Here is a 22,364-nt window from a genome sequence, read left to right as displayed (position 1 = left end):
GTAAAGGGTAGTCAGCAGCGTCCCCGCAGACGCCCCACATGGCCCAGTCGAAGGGACAGTAACTGAGTGGGTGGCGCACACTCCTGGCCTCGGGAGGCTGCTGGGACGTGCTCCCGGGGGCCTGTGCCAGGGAGGCCCAGGGGGGCCTCCGGAGCACTGCTCTTCCCAAGCCTGCTAGAGACACGCTCGACAAAGCACCTGGGCGTTCAGAGTGTATTTATGAATCATCCAGTTGGCAAGAGACATTTAGGTTGATTTTTCTGCTTCTCAACAAATCTTTGCTACTTCATGTTCTTCTCATTAAACGCATACTCAGCTGGAGAATGAAGATTCTTAGGAAAATATTAATTGAATGTGTGCAGAGGATTTTTAAATATTTGTTTGATAAGATACTTAGAACAGCTTGACATTTTTTTTGTATTGATCTGTTTTTTACCCTTCTCAGGGAACCAGCTTGGGAATGAGAATGGGAATGTTAAGATGTATCTTACCTAAAATAGTCTGAATTTTCTAAATGTTTTCTATGAGCGGTTTAAAAAAATTTTTGTGGTGTGCTTCAGAGAACAGGCGTTAGAAAGTTACATCGTAGCCATCAGGGTCATCTCCTGGTTGGGGCCCAGAGGACACACAGATCTCGAAGAGGGGTCTCTTGCTTGACACACGGAGGCGGATGGAGTAGTGTTCTCACCGACCCCACAGAATCCTTCGTGTCTCTTAGGGACAGGAGTTCCAGTTACTTTGACTCATCCCGGGTCTTACCTGACGTGGGAAAATGCTTCAGTTAGTTCAGATCGGCATCCTGGCTTCCTCCAGGCCCACTTCAGGTTGGGGACCTGCAACGGCTGGGACTTCTGTAATTTCACAGAATTATACATTTGGTCAAAAATCATGGTAGAATTCATGAAAAATTACAGTTAAAAACGTGCACGTATTTTTACTTTTAGGCAAAATATTTTTACATCACACCTGGAATCTGCCCAAGTCTCTCAACCATGAAGGCGATTGTGGAGTGTGCAGGAGGGCGAGTGTTGTCTAAACAGCCGTCTTTCCGGAAGCTCGTGGAGCACAAGCAAAATAAGGTGGATAGAAGGAAAAACAGGCTGCTGATTTGTCACTGTGCCAGATGAGATTCCTTGTTCAGTAACTGATAAACTCATTTTCTTTTCCTTAGAGTTTGTCAGAAATAATTTTAATATCCTGTGAAAATGACCTTCACTTATGTCGAGAATATTTTGCCAGAGGAATAGGTAAGTCTCACTGCTCTTGCCCTTTATCGGAGCATGTGTAGACACAGCACACTTTGAGCTTGTTTCGTTCCTTTCAGATGTTCACAACGCGGAGTTTGTTCTAACTGGAGTGCTCACACAAACACTGGACTATGAATCATATCCTTTTGGAGAGCAGCTCCCCACTGATACCAGAACCGTATGTACTGTGCATATGTGCCCGAGTTAGTGATAAAAGTCCTAGTATTTATAGACACCGTGCTGTAATAAGCATTTTCTTCATATAATTTCCAGATTAAAAAAAATATATATATACCTGTAAACGCCTGTTATGTACTCCTTTTACTTTCAGAAAGAACTGCTTTAAAAGTTATGTGGGTGTCCTCTCAGGGGCCTTGTTACCATTTTCCATCTAGAGACAGAAGGAAACGGATTGATTTTGCCCCGGGAGGATGGGCTCCCGGACTGTCAGCCTGTGCTTCATCAGCCACGACTGCGGCTCTGACCGCAGGGCACACTCGCCAGGTCCTGTCAGTGCGGGGGGGCCTGGTGCACTCGGGCTGCGCGAGTTGTGTGCACGGGCATTTTTAAAGCTCCCTGGGATTGCGATGTGCAGCAGGACTGACAGCTTTATGCTGGCAGGGTACTGCCGTAACTAGATTTGGCACCCTGTGTGCGGTGTTAGTTTGCATTGTGTTTGAAATGGTTTTTCCTCAACAAGCTTACATATAAATTTAACTGATGGCGTCGACACAGCGACTGGAGCCCTGGGACGACGTCCGGCGGCGCCCCCCCTTCAGGTGCCCGTGTTTTCCAGCTGCTTCAGCAGGCAAGCATTTTAAAGCAGGAGAACACAGATAATAAATATACTGCATCTTATTAAGATGTGTAATTTTATTCTGAGGAAACATAAATTATGTTTTGTATTATATGAATTTACGAGCCCACATTAGGTTTTATGATTCATTTGCCAGGTTTTTAAATGTTTTCACAACACTGTTAACAAAACTTCAGCTACAAGTAAAATGGTGTAAATAAAGACCTTGCTATCTCTAAATTATGGATGTTAAAGATTTGAAATGTTTTGTACTTTATTTTTATTTCTTATACTCTTTTCTTTTATATTGATATCTTGCCCACATTTTAAATAAATGTACTTTTGAACTTAGAATTGAGTGATTTTTTTTTTTTTTGCATAATTTATATGATTTACATCAAACTGGATCACATTTTAAGTAATTTCAAGGCAAAATAGAATATCTGGAAGGCAGCCATCCTCTGCCAGCGTAACAAACTCCCAAGCAGAGGGACGGCCGCCACCGTGGCACTGCACCCACCGGTCAGAACCTTGAGGACCACACGTCCGTCCTGCTCTGTTCCACGTCCGGTGCTTCGACACTTCCTGTGGGATTGCATCGGAGGCCACAGTCCCAGACGCTCAGAGTTGCTCTCACTGTGCTCATCAGGTGTGTTCCTGAAACACTGAATTTGCTTCCATAACAATTTCTGAAATGTCTTCCCTAGGAATAGTTGTGACCCGCTCGATAATTCCTTAACTGCACATTCTTTCAATACAGTGTAGGTGGTGCACATGCACTAAAGACATGAACAAGGAATGAACTGAATTCCGTGTCAGGAGAGTTCTCAGTGTCCCTATAGGGCTTTGATGACGGTCACACACTCAGGACAACCCTTCTTCAGGTGTTCCTCCCAGCTCTGCTGGCATAGGACCACGCACAGCTCTTTCTCCAAGTGGAAAGGAAATCACCACACACTTCACGGTTTTAAGTAAGGGCCAGTGTCTTCAAGTTCTGCCCTAACCCTTGACCTTCTGTGGGATTTCCCGGGGAGCCCGCCCCATTACCAGGGCAGGCACACCTTCAGGCTCACTCAGCCTAAAGTGACTGACATTTAATTGGCTGCCAGAAGTATTTATCTTGAGCTCTTTAAAGTATGCCTTAAGAGCAGTTGTTCTTAGATGTACAATACTCTGGCATTTACTTGTATTTTTAACAAATTGTACCTCAAGATGTGTCTGCTTTGAAGCCAATCGTTTTGTACCTAAGCAAACTTAGAAGTACTAACCTGTAGAACTGACCCATTTCCTGTCACGTACAACAGATGGAATTAGTGTTGCTATGAAATATCTTAGGTTCTGCAAGATCCTGGAAGGGAAGAAGAGTTTCATATTTGAGAACACAGTTTTGATGGCAAAGTATTCAGAATATTGCCCTACGGCTCACACCCTTGAAGGAAAGTGAAGGCGCGGATGGAAAAAATGGGCCTTCTGTGCGGAGTCTCATGCATCTGTTCAGTCTTCAGTGGAGACAGGGTGTTTGTTTAACCAACATGCAAGTATGACTGATTTGATTAACCTTTCAATTAGTATTTTTTTTTTTTTTTTCAAAACCTGCCAAGAAATAATTCTTAAACACTCCAGGAGCTGTCTGCAGCCAACTGGCTTGCCCAGCTGCTGAGCACGGATTTGGTGGCTCGGGAGTTTCATACGAATGTAGAAGAATAGAGATTTCAAGTAAATGCTTCTTACAGAAGGTGATTTAAAAAGTTATTTTCTTCTAAGAAAAGGAAGTCTGTCACTTAATCCTGTTGTTTTGTCTGGCTCAAGGTTATTTAATGGAAATATGACCTACACATGCAATGTAAAAATTCCTAATAGCCACAGTAAAAAATGTTTTTAAATTTTTATAACACCATGTATCTAAAATATTGTTCCAGCTATAGGTCATCAGTATTTTACAAAATTATTGTGATAGTGGGTTTTTGTTTTGTTTTTGTTTGCTTGTTTTTGGTGCAGTCTTTAAGTCTACTGTATTTTATTTACACTTAGCACACATCTCAATTCTGACACTAAATTTTCATTAGGAATATTTTATCTGTATTTAGATTTCATACCACTTACAATTTAAAAAGATTTATATGCCCAGGTTATTCAAAGCATGAGTGTGTTCTAGTAACAAAATTACTGTCACTTAATGTTAAATAAGATTAAAAGTCCAGCTCACCTGCACGAGGTGCATCTCTGTGCTCGGTGACCAGGTGTAGCTGTCATGTCAGCGGCCATCGGCACGGGCTCTCTGGAAACGCGAGTGCCAGTGAGGAGGTATACAGTCCGTCCAAGTAGCCCCAAGATCACTGCTCTGTGCAGAGTCACTGGAATTCCATTCCCTGCCACAGACAAGGCTGCAGAAGGTCTGCTTCCGTCTGGGTAGGTGCAAGGTGTCGAGAAGAAAGTGGAAGAAATACTGCGTGTCCTTGCTCTCGTTAGGAAAAGCTGGACATGTTTTAATCCTGCCGATACCTGGTGACTGAAGAAAGAATGGTGAGCGGTACCGGCCGCACAACACTGGCCTGCGAGCAAACAAGGCTGCTGGAGATCTGCAGGCAGGAGGCAAAAGCTCCTCTGACTCAAGTGCTCGCACTCCCAGGAAGTCCTCCCAAATCCCTGATGTTTGTTGAATCAAAAAGTAAACGTGAAATTAAGGTCTGCATTCGTGGGAAGCTGGTTGCCTCCACATACCCGCCAGTGCCCGTCGGCATTCCCGCACACACATCTGTTCCGTCGGCCTCTGCGCGTCCTGCAGGCCCCCATCCTGGTTCTCAATGCGCCCCACAGCAAAGGGCTGCCTCCCGAGGTGCCCCTCTGCCTTACTGCCCGTCTGCAGCTCACCTCGCTCCGGCAACCCGGCTGCGCGAGTGGTCACGTCTGTGCGTCCCCCTTACCGCTGGGCTCATCGCCTTCCCTTGCAAATCTCAGCAAGGTTTTTTAAGATGCCCTCTTGCCTCCAGGCGCTTCCCCTCCCGGTACCCTCTGTACTGTTGTCGCATTCCTGCTAAGAGAAGAAAGTCCCCGCGTTGTCATGTGTGAAGTCTTTCTTAAAGCCGTGTGACATGCCCACCGAGCTCCTCATTCCCAGCAGCCACACAGAATTACTTCCTGTTCCTCGTGTCAGGCTACCCTCCCACTCCCGTCTGGCAACCTTCTCCACTCACTAAGACCTGTAAAGCCCTTCCTGGTTCTTGCAGGTTTTTCCGTTGCCTTAGCCTCTGATCCAGCCTACACAAGCAACAAAGAGAAAAACAGGTAAATTGGATCACACCAAAATTAAAAACTGTGTATCAAAAGATGCAACCAGGAACCTGGGTGGCTCAGTCGGTTAAGCGACTGCCTCCGGCCCAGGTCATGATCCTGGAGTCCCGGGATCGAGTCCTGCATCGGGCTCCCTGCTCAGCAAGGAGCCTCCTTCTCCCTCTGACCCTCGCCTCTCTCATGTACTCTCTCTCAAATAAATTTTTTTTTAAAAAGATGCAACCAACGGTGAAAAGGCAGCCCGTGGAATAAGAAAAAATATTTGCAAATCCTATACCTGATAAGGAGCTAATATCCAGAGTATATAAAGAACTCCTACAACTCTTCCCAACAAACAACCTGATTTTAAAATGGGCAAAGGACTTGAATAGACGTTTCTCCAAAGAAGATGTATGAGTGGCCAGTAAGCACATGAAAAGATGCTCCACATCACTTATCATCAGGGAAATGCAAATCAAAACCACAATGAGCTACCACCTCACACCCGTCAGGATGGCTGCTACCCAACAAAAGAAAAACAAAAACAAAGATGCGGAGAAAGGGGACCCCTCCTACACTGCTGGTGGGAATGCAGCCTGGTGCAGCCACTCTGGAGAACAGTATGGAGGTTCCTCGAAGTTTAAAAACAGAACTACCTTATGATCCAACAATTCTACTTCTGGGTATATCCCCAAAAGAATTGAAAGGAGGGCCTTCGTGAGACATTTTTACACCCACGTTCACAAGCAGTATTCACGGTAGCCAAAAGTTGGAAGCAACCCAAGTGCCCATCGACTGATAAGCAAAATGTAGGAGAAGGGGAGTGGAAGTGAGTGTGTAATGGGGACAGTCTCAGTTGGGGGCGATGAAAAGTTCTGGAGATGGTGATGGTCGCACAACACTGCACATGTGCCCAGTAACACTTCACCATACGCTACAAAATGCCTAACATGGCAAATTTTATGGGTTTTACCATAATTTTAGAAAATGAAGGAGGAAATGAAGAGCGCCAGTGAAGCCAGTGAGGAGTGAAGGCGGAAGGCCCTCTCGTGGGCTCACCCTCGGTCTTGCACAGGCTTTCACTGAACACGTACAGCGAGTGGCCAGAACCCCAGATCCACTGGAGAGTTAATCCCAGGCGAACGGATCAGTGTGTGTGGGTATGCGTGTACATACATCTGCACAGTTTTCTGTGGCTCCCATCACATCTGAAAAAGACTTTGGGGGGCGCCTGGGTGGCTCAGTCGGTTAAGCGACTGCCTTCGGCTCAGGTCATGATCCTGGAGTCCGGGGATCGAGTCCCGCATCGGGCTCCCTGCTCAGCAGAGAGTCTGCTTCTCCCTCTGACCCTCTTCCCTCTCGTGCTCTCTCTCATTCTCTCTCAAATAAAATAAAATCTTAAAAAAAAAAAAAAAGACTTTGGCTCAGGAAAGATTAAAGATTTACTGTGTTAAAAATAAGACAAAACAAAAACCAGTAGATGGCAAAGCACTTCCAGTATCACAGAATCAGGGTCCGTGCAGAGCTGCCTCTCCAGAAGAGCAATGAGGACAGACGTAAATGGTCCAGACAGCCTTTTCAGACCATGGAAGGCTGGACCCTTCTGCCCACTGAGCCATGTTGGGTTTTGGTGTGAGGCTTCAAAGCTCCGAGGCTTCTAAGTTAGGCCGTCCGGACCGTTTGGGCCAGGGTGACCTACGAGGTCTTCAGGGCAGGCCGGAGGAGGGACCTTCTCTGTTACTCATCCCGGTTTGCCAGACGATGAAAGGAAGCCCCACCTGGAATGAAACAGGTGCAGGGACCCGGGAGTGAAGAGGGTCAGGATGCCCAAGGCTGGAAAAGCAGGTCACGTACGTACAGGGATTTAGGAGTGTGGTATGTGGACTGCCAAGCGCCCGGGGGTTGGTAGTCTGTTGGCACAGTCACTGTTGTGGGTTTTGTTCTCCGAAGTTCCGAGTGAGTGGCGGTGGTCTGCAGCTGCCCCCCACCCCCACCCCTGCTCCTGGAAGGGAGGAAACGGGTTCTGAAGTCCAGGATGGTATTTTCTCCGCTGAGTGAGAAGCAAAAGAAATACTCCCCAGTGGGAAGGTCACCTTGAAGCAAGCCGCCGGAGGCTGCAGCCTCAGTGGGAGGGGAGCGCAAGGGGACACGCAGTCAGGAGCACGGCCAGCCGCGGCCCCTGCGAGATCGGTACTGTGCGCCCCGGAGCAGTGCGGGGAGCCGCGGGCAGCACTAGACGCACACCCGCATCCCACGGCTCGGGTGAGGCCTTTTACGACCACCGGCTCCGTGTGATGAGAACAGCGCTCCCGTTAGGTTCCAGCTGCGCAGAACACTGCTGGCGGTGAGGCCACCGAGGCAGAGCCGGCCTCGCGGGCTGGGGTGCTGCGCGTGCCCGGTTCTTTTTGGGGAGGGGAGGCAGAGAAAGGCACCCCCTCGGCGCCCCGCTCCTCCTCTCGGGGACCCGGTGGCCGCTGCGTGCGGGCCGGGCCGCAGCCTTGAGCGTCAGCTCCGATGGCGCCCGCGGCTCGGTCCCGCAGGAAGACACAGGCGGAGCGGAGCGGAGCGGAGGGGGCCAGCGCTGGCCAAGGCAGCAGGGAGAATTCTGGGGAAACGTGAGCCGCCGCCCAGCCGCATGAGTTCTAGAGGTCCTGGATGGAAGTGCCCTTGGACGTTTCATAACCTCTTTAATGAAGACTCACAGATCAGCCTTGAGAACAACCAACAGGGGTGCCTTGGCTTTGGCTAGACACCGTGCCCTCAGGAGACAGCAGGTTCACCACTGGGTGACATCTTGAGCATGACCGTCCTGATTCTGGACCTAAACTGCAGTCATCAGCTGCACCTCACCCCAACTCAAGGTGAAGGTGGCCACCTGCCCCGTGATGCAGCGGGCGCTGCCGGGCCTCAGTCCCCGGAGAGGCAACATGGCAGCTTCCCGCCAGGTGTGCCAGCATACCGGGGTGCTGGAGATACTGAGGGGTGCGGTTTATGTTGATATGGATTGACAACTGTTAAGATTTTATTCTAGAACTGTCTGTACCCTTCCTTCTGCAGACTTGCCTAAGGAATAGTTTTTATTTTTTCAGATGGGAGTCTATTGCAGCACCTGACACCAGAGAGCCAAGGCTATAGAATGGAGCATGTGGTACCTGCCCAGAGCTGGTCTTTTGAACAATCCCAGTTGTCCTGATTCTTCTGCAGTCAGGATTTATCATTTGGAAACTTTGTTTTGCAAGTGCACGTACAATACTCGGTTTGTATTTCTATTGATTCCTATTTTCAGATTTGCTCTAATATAGAAATTAGGTATGATGGTTGCTCATCATCACTGTCATCCGGCATCATTAGGCAACAGAAAGAAGATGATCCCAGTTTTGGATTATGTGTGATACTTTGATAAAATAAATTTTCAACTTTTTTTTTTAAAGATTTTTATTTATTTATTAATGAGAGACAGAGAGAGAGAGAGAGGCAAAGGGAGAAGCAGGCTCCCAAGGAGCAGGGAGCCCGACGCGGAACTCGATCCCAGGACCCCGGGATCATGACCTGAGCCGAAGGCAGACGCTTAACCATCTGAGCCACCCAGGCGCCCCATAAATTTTCAACTTTTAACATTTGTGGGCCCTGCTCCTGGGCTCCCAGGAAAGATATACTTTAACATTTACCGGAATCAAAATGACTTGGCAAAACCTCAGAGCATGGGTTCTATTTCTGCCCTGTGCACACACTGTACATCTGCTTTGTTAAAAAAAAAAAAAACAATAAATAAAAAGCAGCATTCCAAACAAAGGAAAGAACCCTCCCCTGGTTCCCATAAGATTAAGGTCCTTCAGCCTTACACATACTAGAAACATGAGTCTGTGACTTTCTGGAATGTCCTTCCTCAGGATGATTTGTAACTCTAGGTTTAAAAACAACAACAACAACATACAACCCTGCACACATGTTCCTTCCCCAGGGCACCCTTCTTTGTGAAGATTGTGTGTCCCGGGCAGTTGTCCTAACTTGGACTTGAATAAGACTCTTCCTTTCTCTTTAAAAATTTAAAAAAGGTTTGTTCTCTCTGCCTCAACATTTCTGGGTGCAGTCAGCAGGATACCGGAGCAACTCACCTGACAATGCCTGGGGGCTGTCTGGAGCTCAGCTCAGTACCAGCACGGGCCCTTGGTGCCCCTCGGACTTCTCACAGGTGTGTTGGTGAAGTCTCCTGATATCCAACCTCCTCACTTTGAATCAACAGTCCTTTTATTCAAGCTGTTGAGGGTTACCAATAACGTTCTCTAGGTGAGAATCACCAATAGGATTTAGTTCTTTTAATTATAATTAAATTGATAATTATAACTGTTATAAGGCTGGAGTAAATTTTCTGCTTACAAGCATGAGAGCCTGAATCATTCAGCTTCCAAGAGAAGGAACACTTGCTCCTTCCAGCCAAATGGTGCTTTCAGGTGACCGAAAGCCTAAAGGAAGTGTCTGATGATATTCCTCGGGATGTGTAGTGGTCCCATAGGAATTTCCCATCCCATAAGGTAATTAACGATTCGTTCGTCCCTGGGTGCACACATAAGGATTGATCATCCAGTGCTCTAAGCCCCCTCGATGGGAGAAACCGAGACACATAAGAGAGTGTATCACAGCCCTTTGGAAGTGACACAAGCAGCACCCTCTGGATCCACCACACTTAACACCCTTAGATCTTATTCAGGATAAGGCTGAAACTAGAAGGAATGGGGAACCACGCTTCCAAAGCTGAAGAGCTCCCAGAAAACCAACAACCACCTACAGGAACTCCGGCAGGCTCTATGCACAGCACCTACGGAGCCTCTGCTTGCAAGCGCTTACTGAAATGGGAAAATCTGCCTAAGGATGGATAACCTGAGTCTCAGATGGCCTGAATGGGGTTCTTTCAACACGTCGGAGTTATTTTTCTTGTGTACACAATTAGAAAGCCAGGTGTAAGACCACATAACCAGAAACTACGAAGCTATTTTGGTCCAATGAAGCCCCCGGCTTTGGGGAAGGAACCAGCAGCGTTCAAAGAGGCACTCTGGGCTTCATTTGGTTTGTTCCTGCAGCTTTTGGTCTCTTTGGACAAAACCAGCTGTGTTCTGACCAGAAAATGGAAAAGAACTAACGGATCCATAAATTATAATGCTATCCTGTGATTGGATTTGCTTTAATAAAAGGGAAATATTTGGAAATTGGGTCTTTAATGTCCTCTCCACAAATATTAGTGAAACAATGGCTAAATTTTGTTTGCGTCTTGTGTGTATGTGTCCACGTGTAGTAACTGAGAGATATTTTCTCCACCTTGGGATGACATTGCTCAAATTAATTTGTAAAGGAGCTCTATTTAATTGGTTTAAAGGCAAGCGCTCGTAAAAACTCTCTAAGACTCAGAAAGATTAAAACTAACTCAAATGTTTTTCAAGTTTTTACGATCTGGGATGAAATTCCCTACATTCAGGCTTTTATGTTACTCTGTAATAAAGATGCCTCATGTGAAGGAACCCAACGATGGTCCAGAGAGATGGAGATGGGCAAAAATCTAAGACACCCAAACCCCCCTACTCAGTAGTCAGAAAAATGAGGAAAACAGGCAGACATTGGAAATCCCAAATCCACCTCCCCAAGCACAAGCACTAGAACTGACAGCCAATCTGTCTGCTCCTCTGCCTCCTCCAGAGGGCTGCAAAGCACCCAGAGAGAAGGCCTGTTTTGCAGGAGGGAGACACGGGACACAGAAATGGGGAGGTGTTAGTCCCCACTGGAATCTGCCTCAGCCTCCCCTTCCTCCAGTTCCTGCACAACCACCGTCGGGGCTGCTCACACAGCTGGCCGCGTACCACCCTCAGTGCCTCCAGTACCATTTGCTTCTACTTTTCCTACCCTCACTGCCTAGGAGCAAAAAAGCACCAGGCAGGCCACCTCCTTATGAGGTTCAAACTGGAGCACCTCCCAAATCAGCCTGAAGGGGCCGAGGACTCCCCTGGACTCAAACCACCCACTGAAGATTTCCCCACACAAGTCCCAGGTAAAATTGATGGGGGGTGGGGGTGGGGGTGGGGGTGGGGGAGACACACAAATTGAATAATGTTTCAGCGGACACAGGTACAGCATATTCGGTATTAAAACTAATTCAAGGTTGTTAGTTTAATTAAAAGAGACATGTTTTTGGCACTATCAACATCAAATATAATACAGATAATCAGCTTTTATCCTACCTGAGTTTATTAGATTCATCTTGTCACTGTTGTAATCTGTCAGCAAAAAATGACTTAAAATGGTGGTCGATTTTGTTTCATTAAGTTTTCATGGGTAATTGTTAAGAGCAAGTAAATTAAATTTTAAGGAAAAGGTTCAGAAACTTTTAAATAGCTTCCAAAATCTTTGGTAACCTAAAACTTTGAAATTTTGTTAGGTTAAATAACAAATTGGGTTGAATTCATTGAATATCTAAGTTTTTTCCAAAAAAAGATAAAATACTGAAATATCAATTACTAAACATGGGTTTATCTGCTTTTGGCTTATTACAAAGAATCTAAAAATACGGTCTCCTGATAAGCACGTTTTATGCTTTATTGAAAGTTGTACTATGAAAAAATATGTTGCTAGAACACATAAAATATATTCATAAACTTCCCAATCTAAAGAACTCTCGTGTAGTAGTTCATTATTGGTTACTACGTTTTCACAGGAGACGATGGTTTCCAAGAGTTAAAATTCTCCTAAATGTAATTGAGACTGCTGGAAATAAGGAAACCAACTCTGTATGTAGCAAAAGTAGAAGATATATAAGAAAGGTATAAAGAATGAGAATAAATTTTTGTCGAGAGCAAAGAAAGTAATTTTGTCCTGACACAAGACTGGTTATTTAGAGAGAAAAAACTTATGACAAAATCTAAATGCAAAAGGAAGTTGTTGGTTTGTGAAGGGGACTCTTTGGAAAATAATTTTATATGTGGTCAGGATGACTAAGATTGGAATAAATGAATTTTAAAAATACACTTGTATAGGATATGAGGGGGAAGGTGGCAGAGTAGGTGATCCTAGGCTCACTTTGTCCCATGGATTCAACTAGAAACACCCACATCACCTGGTTGTGTACACAACCCAGAACATGACCCGAAGACTGGCAGAACAGACTCTCTACGGCTAAATGTGGAGAAGAGATCATGTGGAAGACAGTAGGAAGGGAATTAGATAGGAGGGAGGGATGCTGCGGCCACGGAAGGGAGAAGAGCAGACCCCACCCCAGGCACCAGGAACCCATATCCCCATAACATTTGGCTTTGAAAACCAGAGGGGCCTAACTTCAGGAGTTCTTACAATCAATGAGCTTACCACCTGTGACTTTAAAAACCAGTAGATGGGGCCCTGGGAGAGTGAGGAGGGTTATGAGGAAACTGAGTTCCTGCCCTTAAAGAGACAGCACAACAAACAGCCTTACTGAGAGCATACACGTAGCAGTTTGAAAAACACCTGGTGTATACGGGGAGGAGATTTATTTACTCATCTCAGAGCATGTGCTGGAGGGGCAAGGATCTTTGGGAGAATTCTCCGAGAACAAAAGAACTGGTGGGTGCCACCTCCCTCCCCTGCCCCAGCCTAGATACACAGACACTGGCGGGAACCAGCACAGCACAAACACTCTCCATCTAGCTGGCTAACAGTGTGCCCTGTCACCACACACTTCTGTGGAGCTGCCCCTCCATCCCTCCCTCAGTGAGTTTTCCTGGGCTGATGCAGGTCTACTCCTAAGGACCAGCAACTCTGCTGGTATCACCAGCACCCCATCACCATATTCTCCTGTGGACCTGCCCCCACCATTACACCTTTGGCCAGAACCCATCCAAAGCCAGTACCACAAGCCTGGCAGTGTGCAAGGAGCTCCAACAGGGGCCAGCACTACTCCAAAGTGACTCCCATTCCAGAGAATGGGAAAGATAACCATACACCCTAGTTCCACTGCTGGGGGCAGACAGCTGGTCTGACTACAGGCCCTGCTCACCAAGAAAAGCTTCTCAGGGGACAAGACAGGGAAAGTGCCCTGCAGTCTGGTACTACTGCATCTCACAAATGCTTGGTCTGACTCCACTCAAGCCTAAGGTGGCCCCAGACTGGCCACCTAACAACACAGGGACCAAATCTGCCCACAACAGGCAAAGAGAGCCACTACAGACAAATGCACTAAGGGAAAAAGCAGCATAGCCACAATAGCAGGGCACATGCAACATACACAGGAGACACCCCTGAAGGGTTCTGTTGAACAGGGGACACAGCACTGTAGGGTACCATGGGATTCTTCCAAAGGCCACTACTTTTTTCTTTTAAGATTTTATTTATTTATTTGACAGAGAGAGAGAGAGAGACAGTGAGAGAGGGAACACAAGCAGGGGGAGTGGGAGAGGGAGAAGCAGGCTTCCCGTGGAGCAGGGAGCCCGATGCAGGGCTCGATCCCAGGACCCTGGCATCATGACCTGAGCCGAAGGCACACGCTTAATGACTGAGCCACCCAGGCGCCCCAAAGGCCACTACTTTTCAAAGCAAGAGACGTAGCTTTCTTTTTTTTTTAAAGATTTTATTTTATTATTTATTTGAGAGAGAGAGAATGAGAGATAGAGAGCACGAGAGGGAAGAGGGTCAGAGGGAGAAGCAGACTCCCCGCAGAGCAGGGAGCCCGATGTGGGACTCGATCCCGGGACTCCAGGATCATGACCTGAGCTGAAGGCAGTTGCTTAACCAACTGAGCCACCCAGGCGCCCCGTAGCTGACTTTCCTAACACACAGAAACAGACACAGGGAGTTAGATAAAATGAGGAGACAGAGGAGTTTGTCCCAAATGAAAGAACAAGACAAAATCACAGCAAGAGACCTAAGCAAAACAGAGAAAAATAATATGCCTGGCAGAGAATTTAAAGTAATGGTTATAAAGATACTGGACTTGAGAAAAGAACGGAGGACCTCAGTGGATACCCTCAACAAAGAGACAGAAAACATAAAGAAACAATCAGAGATGAAGAACTCAATAACTGAAATTTAAAATACGCCAGATGGAATAAATAGTGGACTAGAAGAAGCAGAAAAATACATCAGTGACCTGGAGTACAGAGCAATGGAAAGCAATCAAGTTGAACAGGAGAGAGAAAAAATAATAACAAAAAATGAAAATAGACTAAAGGAACACAGACACCATCAAGCATAATAACATCTGCATTATAGGGGTCCAAGAAGGAGAAGAGAGAAAAGGAGGCAGAAAATTTATTTGAAGAAACAATAGCTGAAAACTTCCCAAATCTGGGGAAGGAAACAGAAATATAGATCCAGGAGGCACAGAGAGCCCACAGAAAAAAATCAATCCAAGGAGGTCCACACCAAGACACATAGTAATTAAAATGGTAGCGATAAAGAGTAGCGATAAAGTAGCGATAAAGAGACTTTTAAAAGCAGCAAGAGAAAAACAACGACAACAACAACACACAGTTACATACAAGGGAAACCCCATAAGGCTCTCAGCTGATTTTTCAGCAGAAACTTTATAGGCCAGAAGAGGGTGGCATGATATATTCAAAGTGCTGAAAGAAAAAGTCTCCAGCCCAGAATATTCTATCAGCAAGGCTATCATTCAGAATAGAAGGAGAGATAAAGATTTTCCCACATGAACAAAAGTTCAAGGATTTCATGACCACTAAACCAACCTTAAAAGAAATGTTAGAGAGGATTCTTTTGAGTGGAGAGGAAAGACCATCGCAGGAGTAAGAAAAGTAGGAGGCACAAAAGCAGCAAAATTAAGTATATCTATAAAAATTCAATGAAGGGACTCACAAAATAAAAGAATGTAAAGTATGACACCATATACCTAAAATGTGTGGCAGGAGAGAGGAGTAAAAATTTCGTGCTTCTAGAATGCGTTCAAATTAATATGGAATTCCATATGCATAAATGTTATATATAAATCTAATGGTAACCACAAATCAAAAATCGGTAAAAGATATGCAAAAATTAAGAGAAAGGAATCCAAGGATATCATTAAAGACCAACAAACCATCAAAGAAGAGAGCAAGAAAGGAACAGAGAAGAACTAGAAAACAACCATAAAGTAACAAAATGGCAATAAGTATATACCTCTCAATGATTACTTTGAGTGTAAATGGACTAAACAATCAAAAGACACAAAGTGACGGAATGGATAAAAAAGCAAGACCCATCTGTATGTACCCATCATTTAAGATCTAAAGACACATGCAGACTTGAAAGTGAAAGGATGGAAAAGTATCATGGAAACTGAAGTGAAAAGCAACCTGGGGTAGCAGTACTTTATATTGGACAAAACAGACTTTAAAAGAAGACTGTAACAAGAGACAGACAAGGACACTATATAACCATAAAGAGAACAATCCAACAAGATATAATCATAAATATTTATGCACCTAACTTGGAAGCCCCCAAATACATAAAGTAGCTAATAACAAATATAAAGGAAATAATCAATAGTAATAAGAGTAGGGGATTTTAACAACCCACTTACATTAACAGATAGATGATCCAAACAGAAAATCAACAAGGAAACATTGGCCTTGAATAAAATAGTGGACCAGATGGATCTAACAGATATATTCAGAACATTCCATTCTAAAACATCAGAATACACATTCTTTTCAAGTGCACATGGAACATTCTCCAGAATGATTTACAAATTAGGCTGCAAAACAAGTCTTGACAAATTCAAAAGATCAAAGTCATACCATGCATCTTTTCTGATCACACTATGAAAATAGAAAGCAACCACAAGAAAAAAAAATCTGGAAAAACCACAAATAAATGGAGGTTAAATAACTTTTTAGTAATCAATGAATCAGTCAACCAAGAAATCAAAGAGGAAATCAAAAAATCTATGGAGACAAATGAAAACACAATGGTCCAAAATCTTTGGGATGCAGCAAAAGCTGTTCTAATAAGGAAGTTTATAGCAGTACGGGCCTACCCCAGAAAGCAAGAAAAATCTCAAATAACCTAAGCATATGCCTAAAGAAACCAGAAGAAAAAAGAACAACCAAAATCCGAAACCACAGAAGGAAGGAAATAATAAAGATTAGAGCAGAAATAAATGTAATAGAAACTAAAAACACAATAGAACAGATCAATGAAACCAGGAGCTGTTTCTTTGGAAAGATACAAATTTGATAAATTTTCAGCCAGACTCACCAAGAGAGAGAATGCAAACAAAATCAGAAATGAAAGAGCAGTACAACCAACATCACAGAAATAAATATATCAAAAAACTCCCAACAAACAAAAGTCCAGGACCAGATGGCTTCACAGGTGAATTCTACCAAACATTTAAAGAAGAGTGAATACCTACTCTTCTCAAATTATTCCAAAAGATAGAAGAGGAAGGAAAGCTTCCAAATTCATTCTATGAGGCCAGCATTACCCTGATACCAAAACCAGATAAAGACACCACAAAAACAATAAATAAATAAAGAGAACTACAGGCCAATATCTCTGATGAACACAGACACAAAAATCGTCAACAAAATACTACCAAAACAAATCCAACAATACATTAAAAAAGTCATTCACCACAAACAAGTGGGATTTAGTCCTAGGATGCGAGGGGTTCAATCAATCAACGTGATACATCACATCAATAAGAGAAAGGATAAAAACCATATGATAATTTAAATAGATCCAGAAAAACCATTTGACAAAGTACAATATCCATTCATGATGGAAACCCTCAATAAAGTAGGACTATAGAGGGACCATAATTCAACATAATAAAGGCCTTAAATGAAAAACGCACAGCCAACATCATCCTCAATGTTTATAGAAAACCCTAAAGACTCCACCAAAAAACTACTAGAACTGGTAAATGAATTCAGTAAGGTCATAGATCACAAAATCAATACACAGGAATCTTGCATTTCATAATGGAGTAACAGGAAGGGAATTAAGACAAACAATCCCATTTACAATTGCACCAAAAAGAATTAAATACCTAGGAATAAGCTTAACAAAGGAGATGAAAAACCTATACTCTGAATACTATAAAACACTGATGAAAGAAATTGAAAATGACCCAAACAAATGGAAAGATATCCCATGCTCATGGATTGGCAGGTGTGGGAACCTCAGGGCCACAACAGCTTACGTATAGACAGTCAGTGCCTGTTGCTTTATGGGCCACTCAAAAGGATCACCAGAGGCGTTTGAACTATATAAACCAGAGAAGTCCATCGATTGCTGCTCCCTGCCCCCACTCCATCTGAGGATACTTCGAGGCTGACATGTAGAAATCTCCCTGCTGGCAGCACTCAGGACTCAGACACTGGGTTTATAATTTGCTCCAACCATGAACCAGTGTTTTCCTTTTGTTTCCATAGAAATGCCTCTTCTTAATTACCTGACCGCTTGCTGAACGAGGCAGAGTCTATACCGTGGCTAACATCACTTGCTGCACCTATATTAACTCCTCCTGGGAAGTAAAAACCCATCTAAATAAAATCAGGAAGCAAGTCTCATGGGCACAAGAGGCCTCTGACCACCACACACACCCCTTTTTTAAGGTGGATAGGACTGGTTTACTGATGTAGTCTCTTGGATACTCACTGGGATCAGATCGACTTTAGAGGCTATCACCCCTGGTTACGCTGTTACTACTCCTTGGAATACACTCCGGGATGAAATTAACGATGTCATGTATTGCCAAACTATGTGGGAAAATGTCTAAGTTCTCAAATAGGGAACTATTTATTAACACAAGGGGCCAAAAGTTACATCCTGCAATGTCAAATCCTTCCCTTCCAAGGTCCTGACTGCACCCTAAGTCAGCTGAAGTAGTTACAGAAGACAGACTTCTGTCCATGCTCCGTAGAAATGGAATGAAGGATTGACAATGGGAATTTATAACAGGAAAAATCTCAGCACGTCTGACTCCATGTTGCTTCTATTTCCCTTGCTGCCGTGACCTGCAGGTTAGAAACTTCTGCTTAGCCCTGCACGTACGTATGTTACAGCTAAGGTTTACAAAACCTGCTCTTTACCCAAAACCTACCTCACCCAAGGAGATAAGAAAGTAGCCAGAGTGGTCATCATCCCAATTCTTCAACTGAGGAATAGTTGTAGCTCAGGGAGGAACTGAAACCACGCCCCACAGGGTTAATGAGGTTGAAACTAGCAAAAGATTTAAAGCCTGTTTTTCAGAGAACTGTTTTGACCTAGTCAGCTGTTGTGTCTTTCAGACCCGGCTAACGAATCCACTGGCTGTCTCCGCAGCAGCCTGGGCTCAGGGTCAACTGATACGGTTCCTGCCTGGAACAGCTTCGCCCTGCGTTCCTTACCAAAGACAACAAGCCCAAGACTCTGTCCAGGTCATACCAGCTCTCAGAGTGCACCCACAGCCACTTCTCCCTGTCCTGAGATACCCTCCTGACATCAGGGCCTGAACTTGGTCTCCTCCTGACGTTACGTCTCTGCCCAGAGTAACCACTGAAGGCACGTTAGGAGTATGTCTACTCCGTGTGCACGCTCCATCTTCTCTCCGGAATAATCATACATTCCCCACCTTTCTATCAAAATGCATGTAAGGGACTCTGGATTTTTCTCCTGCTTATGTCTATCGCAACATCACATTGGTTCCTTCAACTTGTACTTATTAGAATTCTTTTAGTCTCCATGCACCAGTGAAGCAAATGCTTTACCAAATGCAAAACGAGACAACCTAAGCCAAGCACATGTACTGACTGCTCGTCAGTTGGACTTCATATAGAACATGTATCACTCCCTAGCTTCCCACCATTAACGTTACAATGAGTTGCCCCCACCAAGGAACTCTGGGTGAAAAAATATATATGTTCATTCCTAGCCCCAGGGCAGATAAGCCAGGCATGCTGGCACCAAGGGACATGAAAACATAAGATTGATTGTCCGTGATCAGATTGATTGTCTGTGCTGAGGAAAGATTATTGATCAAATGGAGGAAGTGATAAAGGACAATTTAACTTTGAACATTTGTGGGCCCTGCTCCTGGGCTTCCAGGGAAGCTATACTTTAACATTTACCGGAGTCAAAATGACTTGGCAAAACCTCAGAGCATGGGCTCTATTTCTGTCCTGTGCATATACCGTACATCTGCTTTGTTTAAAATTGACCAAAAAGGGGCATTCCAAAATTAAAAAGAAAAAAAAAATCTCTCTGGGTCCCGTAAGTTTAAAGTCATTCAGCCTTGCACATACTAAAATATAAAATAAAGAGAAAAAAATAAAGTCTGTAACCTTCTGGGAAGTCCTTTGTCACAATGATTTGTAACTCTTTATGAAAAAAACCACAAACACAGGCTATCAGATTGGATAAAAAAAACAAGACCCATCGATATGCTGTCTGCAAGAGACTCATTTTAGACCCAAAGACACCCCCACATTGAAAGTGAGGGGGTGGAAAACCATTTACCATGCTAATGGACACCAAAAGAAAGCTGGGGTGGCAATCCTTGTATCAGACAAATTAGATTTTAAAACAAAGACTGTAATAAGAGATGAGGAAGGACACTACATCCTACTTAAAGGGTCTATCCAACAAGAAGATCTAACAATTGTAAATATCTATGCCCCTAACATGGGAGCAGCCGATTATATAAGCCGATTAATAACAAAACCAAAGAAACACATCGACAATACAATAATAGTGGGGGACTTTAACACCCCCCTGACTGAAATGGACAGATCATCTAAGCAAAAGATCAACAAGGAAATAAAGACTTTAAATGACACACTGGACCAAAGGGACTTCACAGACATATTCAGAACATTCCATCCCAAAGCAACAGAATACACATTCTTCTCTAGTGCCCATGGGACATTCTCCAGAATAGATCACATCCTAGGTCACAAATCAGGTCTCAACCGGTACCAAAACATTGGGATCATTCCCTGCATATTTTCAGACCACAATGCTTTGAAACTAGAACTCAGTCACAAGAGGAAAGTCGGAAAGAACTCAAATCCATGGAGGCTAAAGAGCATCCTACTAAAGAATGAATGGGTCAACCAGGAAATTAAAGAAGAATTAAAAAAATTCATGGAAAAATATGAAAATGAAAATACAACTGTTCAAAATCTTTGGGATGCAGCAAAGGCAGTCCTAAGAGGAAAGTCTATAGCAATACAAGCTTTTCTCAAGAAACAAGAGAGGTCTCAAATACACAACCTAACCCTACACCTAAAGGAGCTGGAGAAAGAACAGCAAATAAAGCCTAAACCCAGCAGGAGAAGAGAAATAATAAAGATCAGAGCAGAAATCATGAAATAGAAACCAAAAGAACAGTAGAACAGATCAACGAAACTAGGAGCTGGTTCTTTGAAAGAATTAACAAGATTGATAAACCCCTGGCCAGACTTATCAAAAAGAGAAATGACCCAAATCAACAAAATCATGAATGAAAGAGGAGAGATCCCAACCAACACCAAAGAAATACAATTAGAAGAACATATTATGAGCAATTCTATGCCAGCAAATTAGATAATCTGGAAGAAATGGCTGCATTCCTAGAGATGTATCAACTACCAAAACTGAACCAGGAAGAAATAGAAAACCTGAACAGACCTATAACCACTAAGGAAATTGAAGCAGTCATCAAAAATCTCCCAACAAGAGCCCAGTGCCAGATGGCTTCCCAGGGGAATTCTATCACACATTTCAAGAAGAATTAATACCTATTCTCCTGAAACTGTTCCAAAAAATAGAAATGGAAGGAAAACTTCCAAACTCGTTTTATGAGGCCACCATTACCTTGATCCCCAAACCAGACAAAGTCCCCATCAAAAAGGAGAATTGCAGACCAATATCCTTGATGAACATGGATGCAAAAATTCTCACCAAAATACTAGCCAATAGGATCCAAGAGTACATTAAAAGGATTATTCACCACGACCGAGTGGGATTTATCCCTGGGCTGCATGGTTGGTTCAACATCCGCAAATCAATCGATGTGATACAATGCATTGATAAAAGAAAGAACAAGAACCATATGATCCTCTCAATAGATGCAGAAAAAGTATTTGACAAACTATAGCAACCTTTCTTGATCAAAACTCTTCAGAGTATAGGGATAGAGGGTACATACCTCAATACCATAAAAGCCATCTATGAAAAACCCAAAGCGAATATCATTCTCAATGGGGAAAAACTGAGAGCTTTCCCCCTAAGGTCAGGAACGCAGCAGGGATGTCCACTATCACCACTGCTATTCAACATAGTATAGAAATCCTAGCCACAGAACTCAGACAACAAAAAGAAATAAAAGGCATCCAAATCGGCAAAGAAGTCAAACTCTCACTCTTTGCAGATGATATGATATTTTATGTGGGAAACCCAAAAGACTCCACCCCAAAACTGCTAGAACTCAGACAGGAATTCAGTAAAGTGGCAGGATATAAAATCAATGCACAGAAATCAGTGGCATTCCTATACACCGACAACAAGACAGAAGAAAGAGAAATTAAGGAGTCGATCCCATTTACAACTGCACCCAAAACCATAAGATACCTAGGAATAAATCTAACCAAAGAGAAAAGGATCTGTACTCAGAAAGCTATAAAATACTCACGAAAGAAACTGAGGAAGACAGAAAGAAATGGAAAAACGTTCCACGCTCATGGATTGGAAGAATAAACACTGTGAAGATGTCAATGCTACCTAGAGCAATCTACACATTCAGTGCAATCCCCATCAAAATACCAACCACTTTTTTTCAAAGAAATGGAACAAATAATCCTAAAATTTGTATGGAACGAGAAAAGACCCAAATAGCCAGAGGAATGTTGAAAAAGAAAAGCAAAGCTGGCGGCATCACAATTCTGGACTTCCAGCTCTATTACAAAGCTGTCATCATCAAGACAGTATGGTACTGGCACAAAAACAGACACATCGATCAGTGGAACAGAATCGAGAGCCCAGAAATGGACCCTCAACTCTATGGTCAACTCATCTTTGACAAAGCAGGAAAGAATGTCCAATGGAAAAAAGACAGTCTCTTCAACAAAGAGTGT

The 22,364-nt window shown here is 43.8% G+C and overlaps 2 protein-coding genes across 5 annotated transcripts in view; one reads left to right on the top strand and one right to left on the bottom strand.

The window, feature by feature from the left end:
• PAXIP1 (PAX interacting protein 1) overlaps positions 1-2,569 on the top strand; it is a 51,230-nt gene extending 48,661 nt beyond the window's left edge. For both annotated transcript variants that reach the window (XM_027573325.1, XM_027573324.1), the window contains 4 exons: positions 945-1,079; positions 1,172-1,247; positions 1,325-1,385; positions 1,953-2,569. In XM_027573325.1, coding sequence (XP_027429126.1) covers positions 945-1,079; positions 1,172-1,247; positions 1,325-1,385; positions 1,953-1,968 — 288 coding nt within the window. In that variant the 3' untranslated portion in view covers positions 1,969-2,569. The remainder of the gene's footprint in view (positions 1-944; positions 1,080-1,171; positions 1,248-1,324; positions 1,386-1,952) is intronic.
• The window catches only part of LOC113911156, a 31,386-nt gene that overhangs the window by 6,388 nt on the left and 2,634 nt on the right, over positions 1-22,364 (bottom strand). The window contains exons 2-6 of one of the 3 annotated variants that reach the window (XR_003516381.2): positions 9,429-9,570; positions 4,250-4,552; positions 3,312-3,391; positions 2,564-2,708; positions 760-851 (exon numbers count right to left, since the gene is read on the bottom strand). Coding sequence is in view for 1 of the 3 variants with exons in the window: in XM_027573329.1 (XP_027429130.1) it covers positions 787-851; positions 3,312-3,391; positions 4,250-4,552 (448 nt within the window). In the remaining 2 variants the exon portion in view is untranslated. Of the gene's footprint in view, positions 1-6; positions 852-2,563; positions 2,709-3,311; positions 3,392-4,249; positions 4,553-9,428; positions 9,571-22,364 lie in introns of those variants that run through there. The other 2 variants (XR_003516380.2, XM_027573329.1) reach the window with 2 other exon arrangements.

Source organism: Zalophus californianus, chromosome 12 (assembly GCF_009762305.2).
Source record: "Zalophus californianus isolate mZalCal1 chromosome 12, mZalCal1.pri.v2, whole genome shotgun sequence".
Lineage (NCBI taxonomy): Eukaryota > Metazoa > Chordata > Mammalia > Carnivora > Otariidae > Zalophus > Zalophus californianus.
Note: the sequence above shows the minus strand (reverse complement) of the source record. Positions and strands in the feature narration are given on the sequence as shown.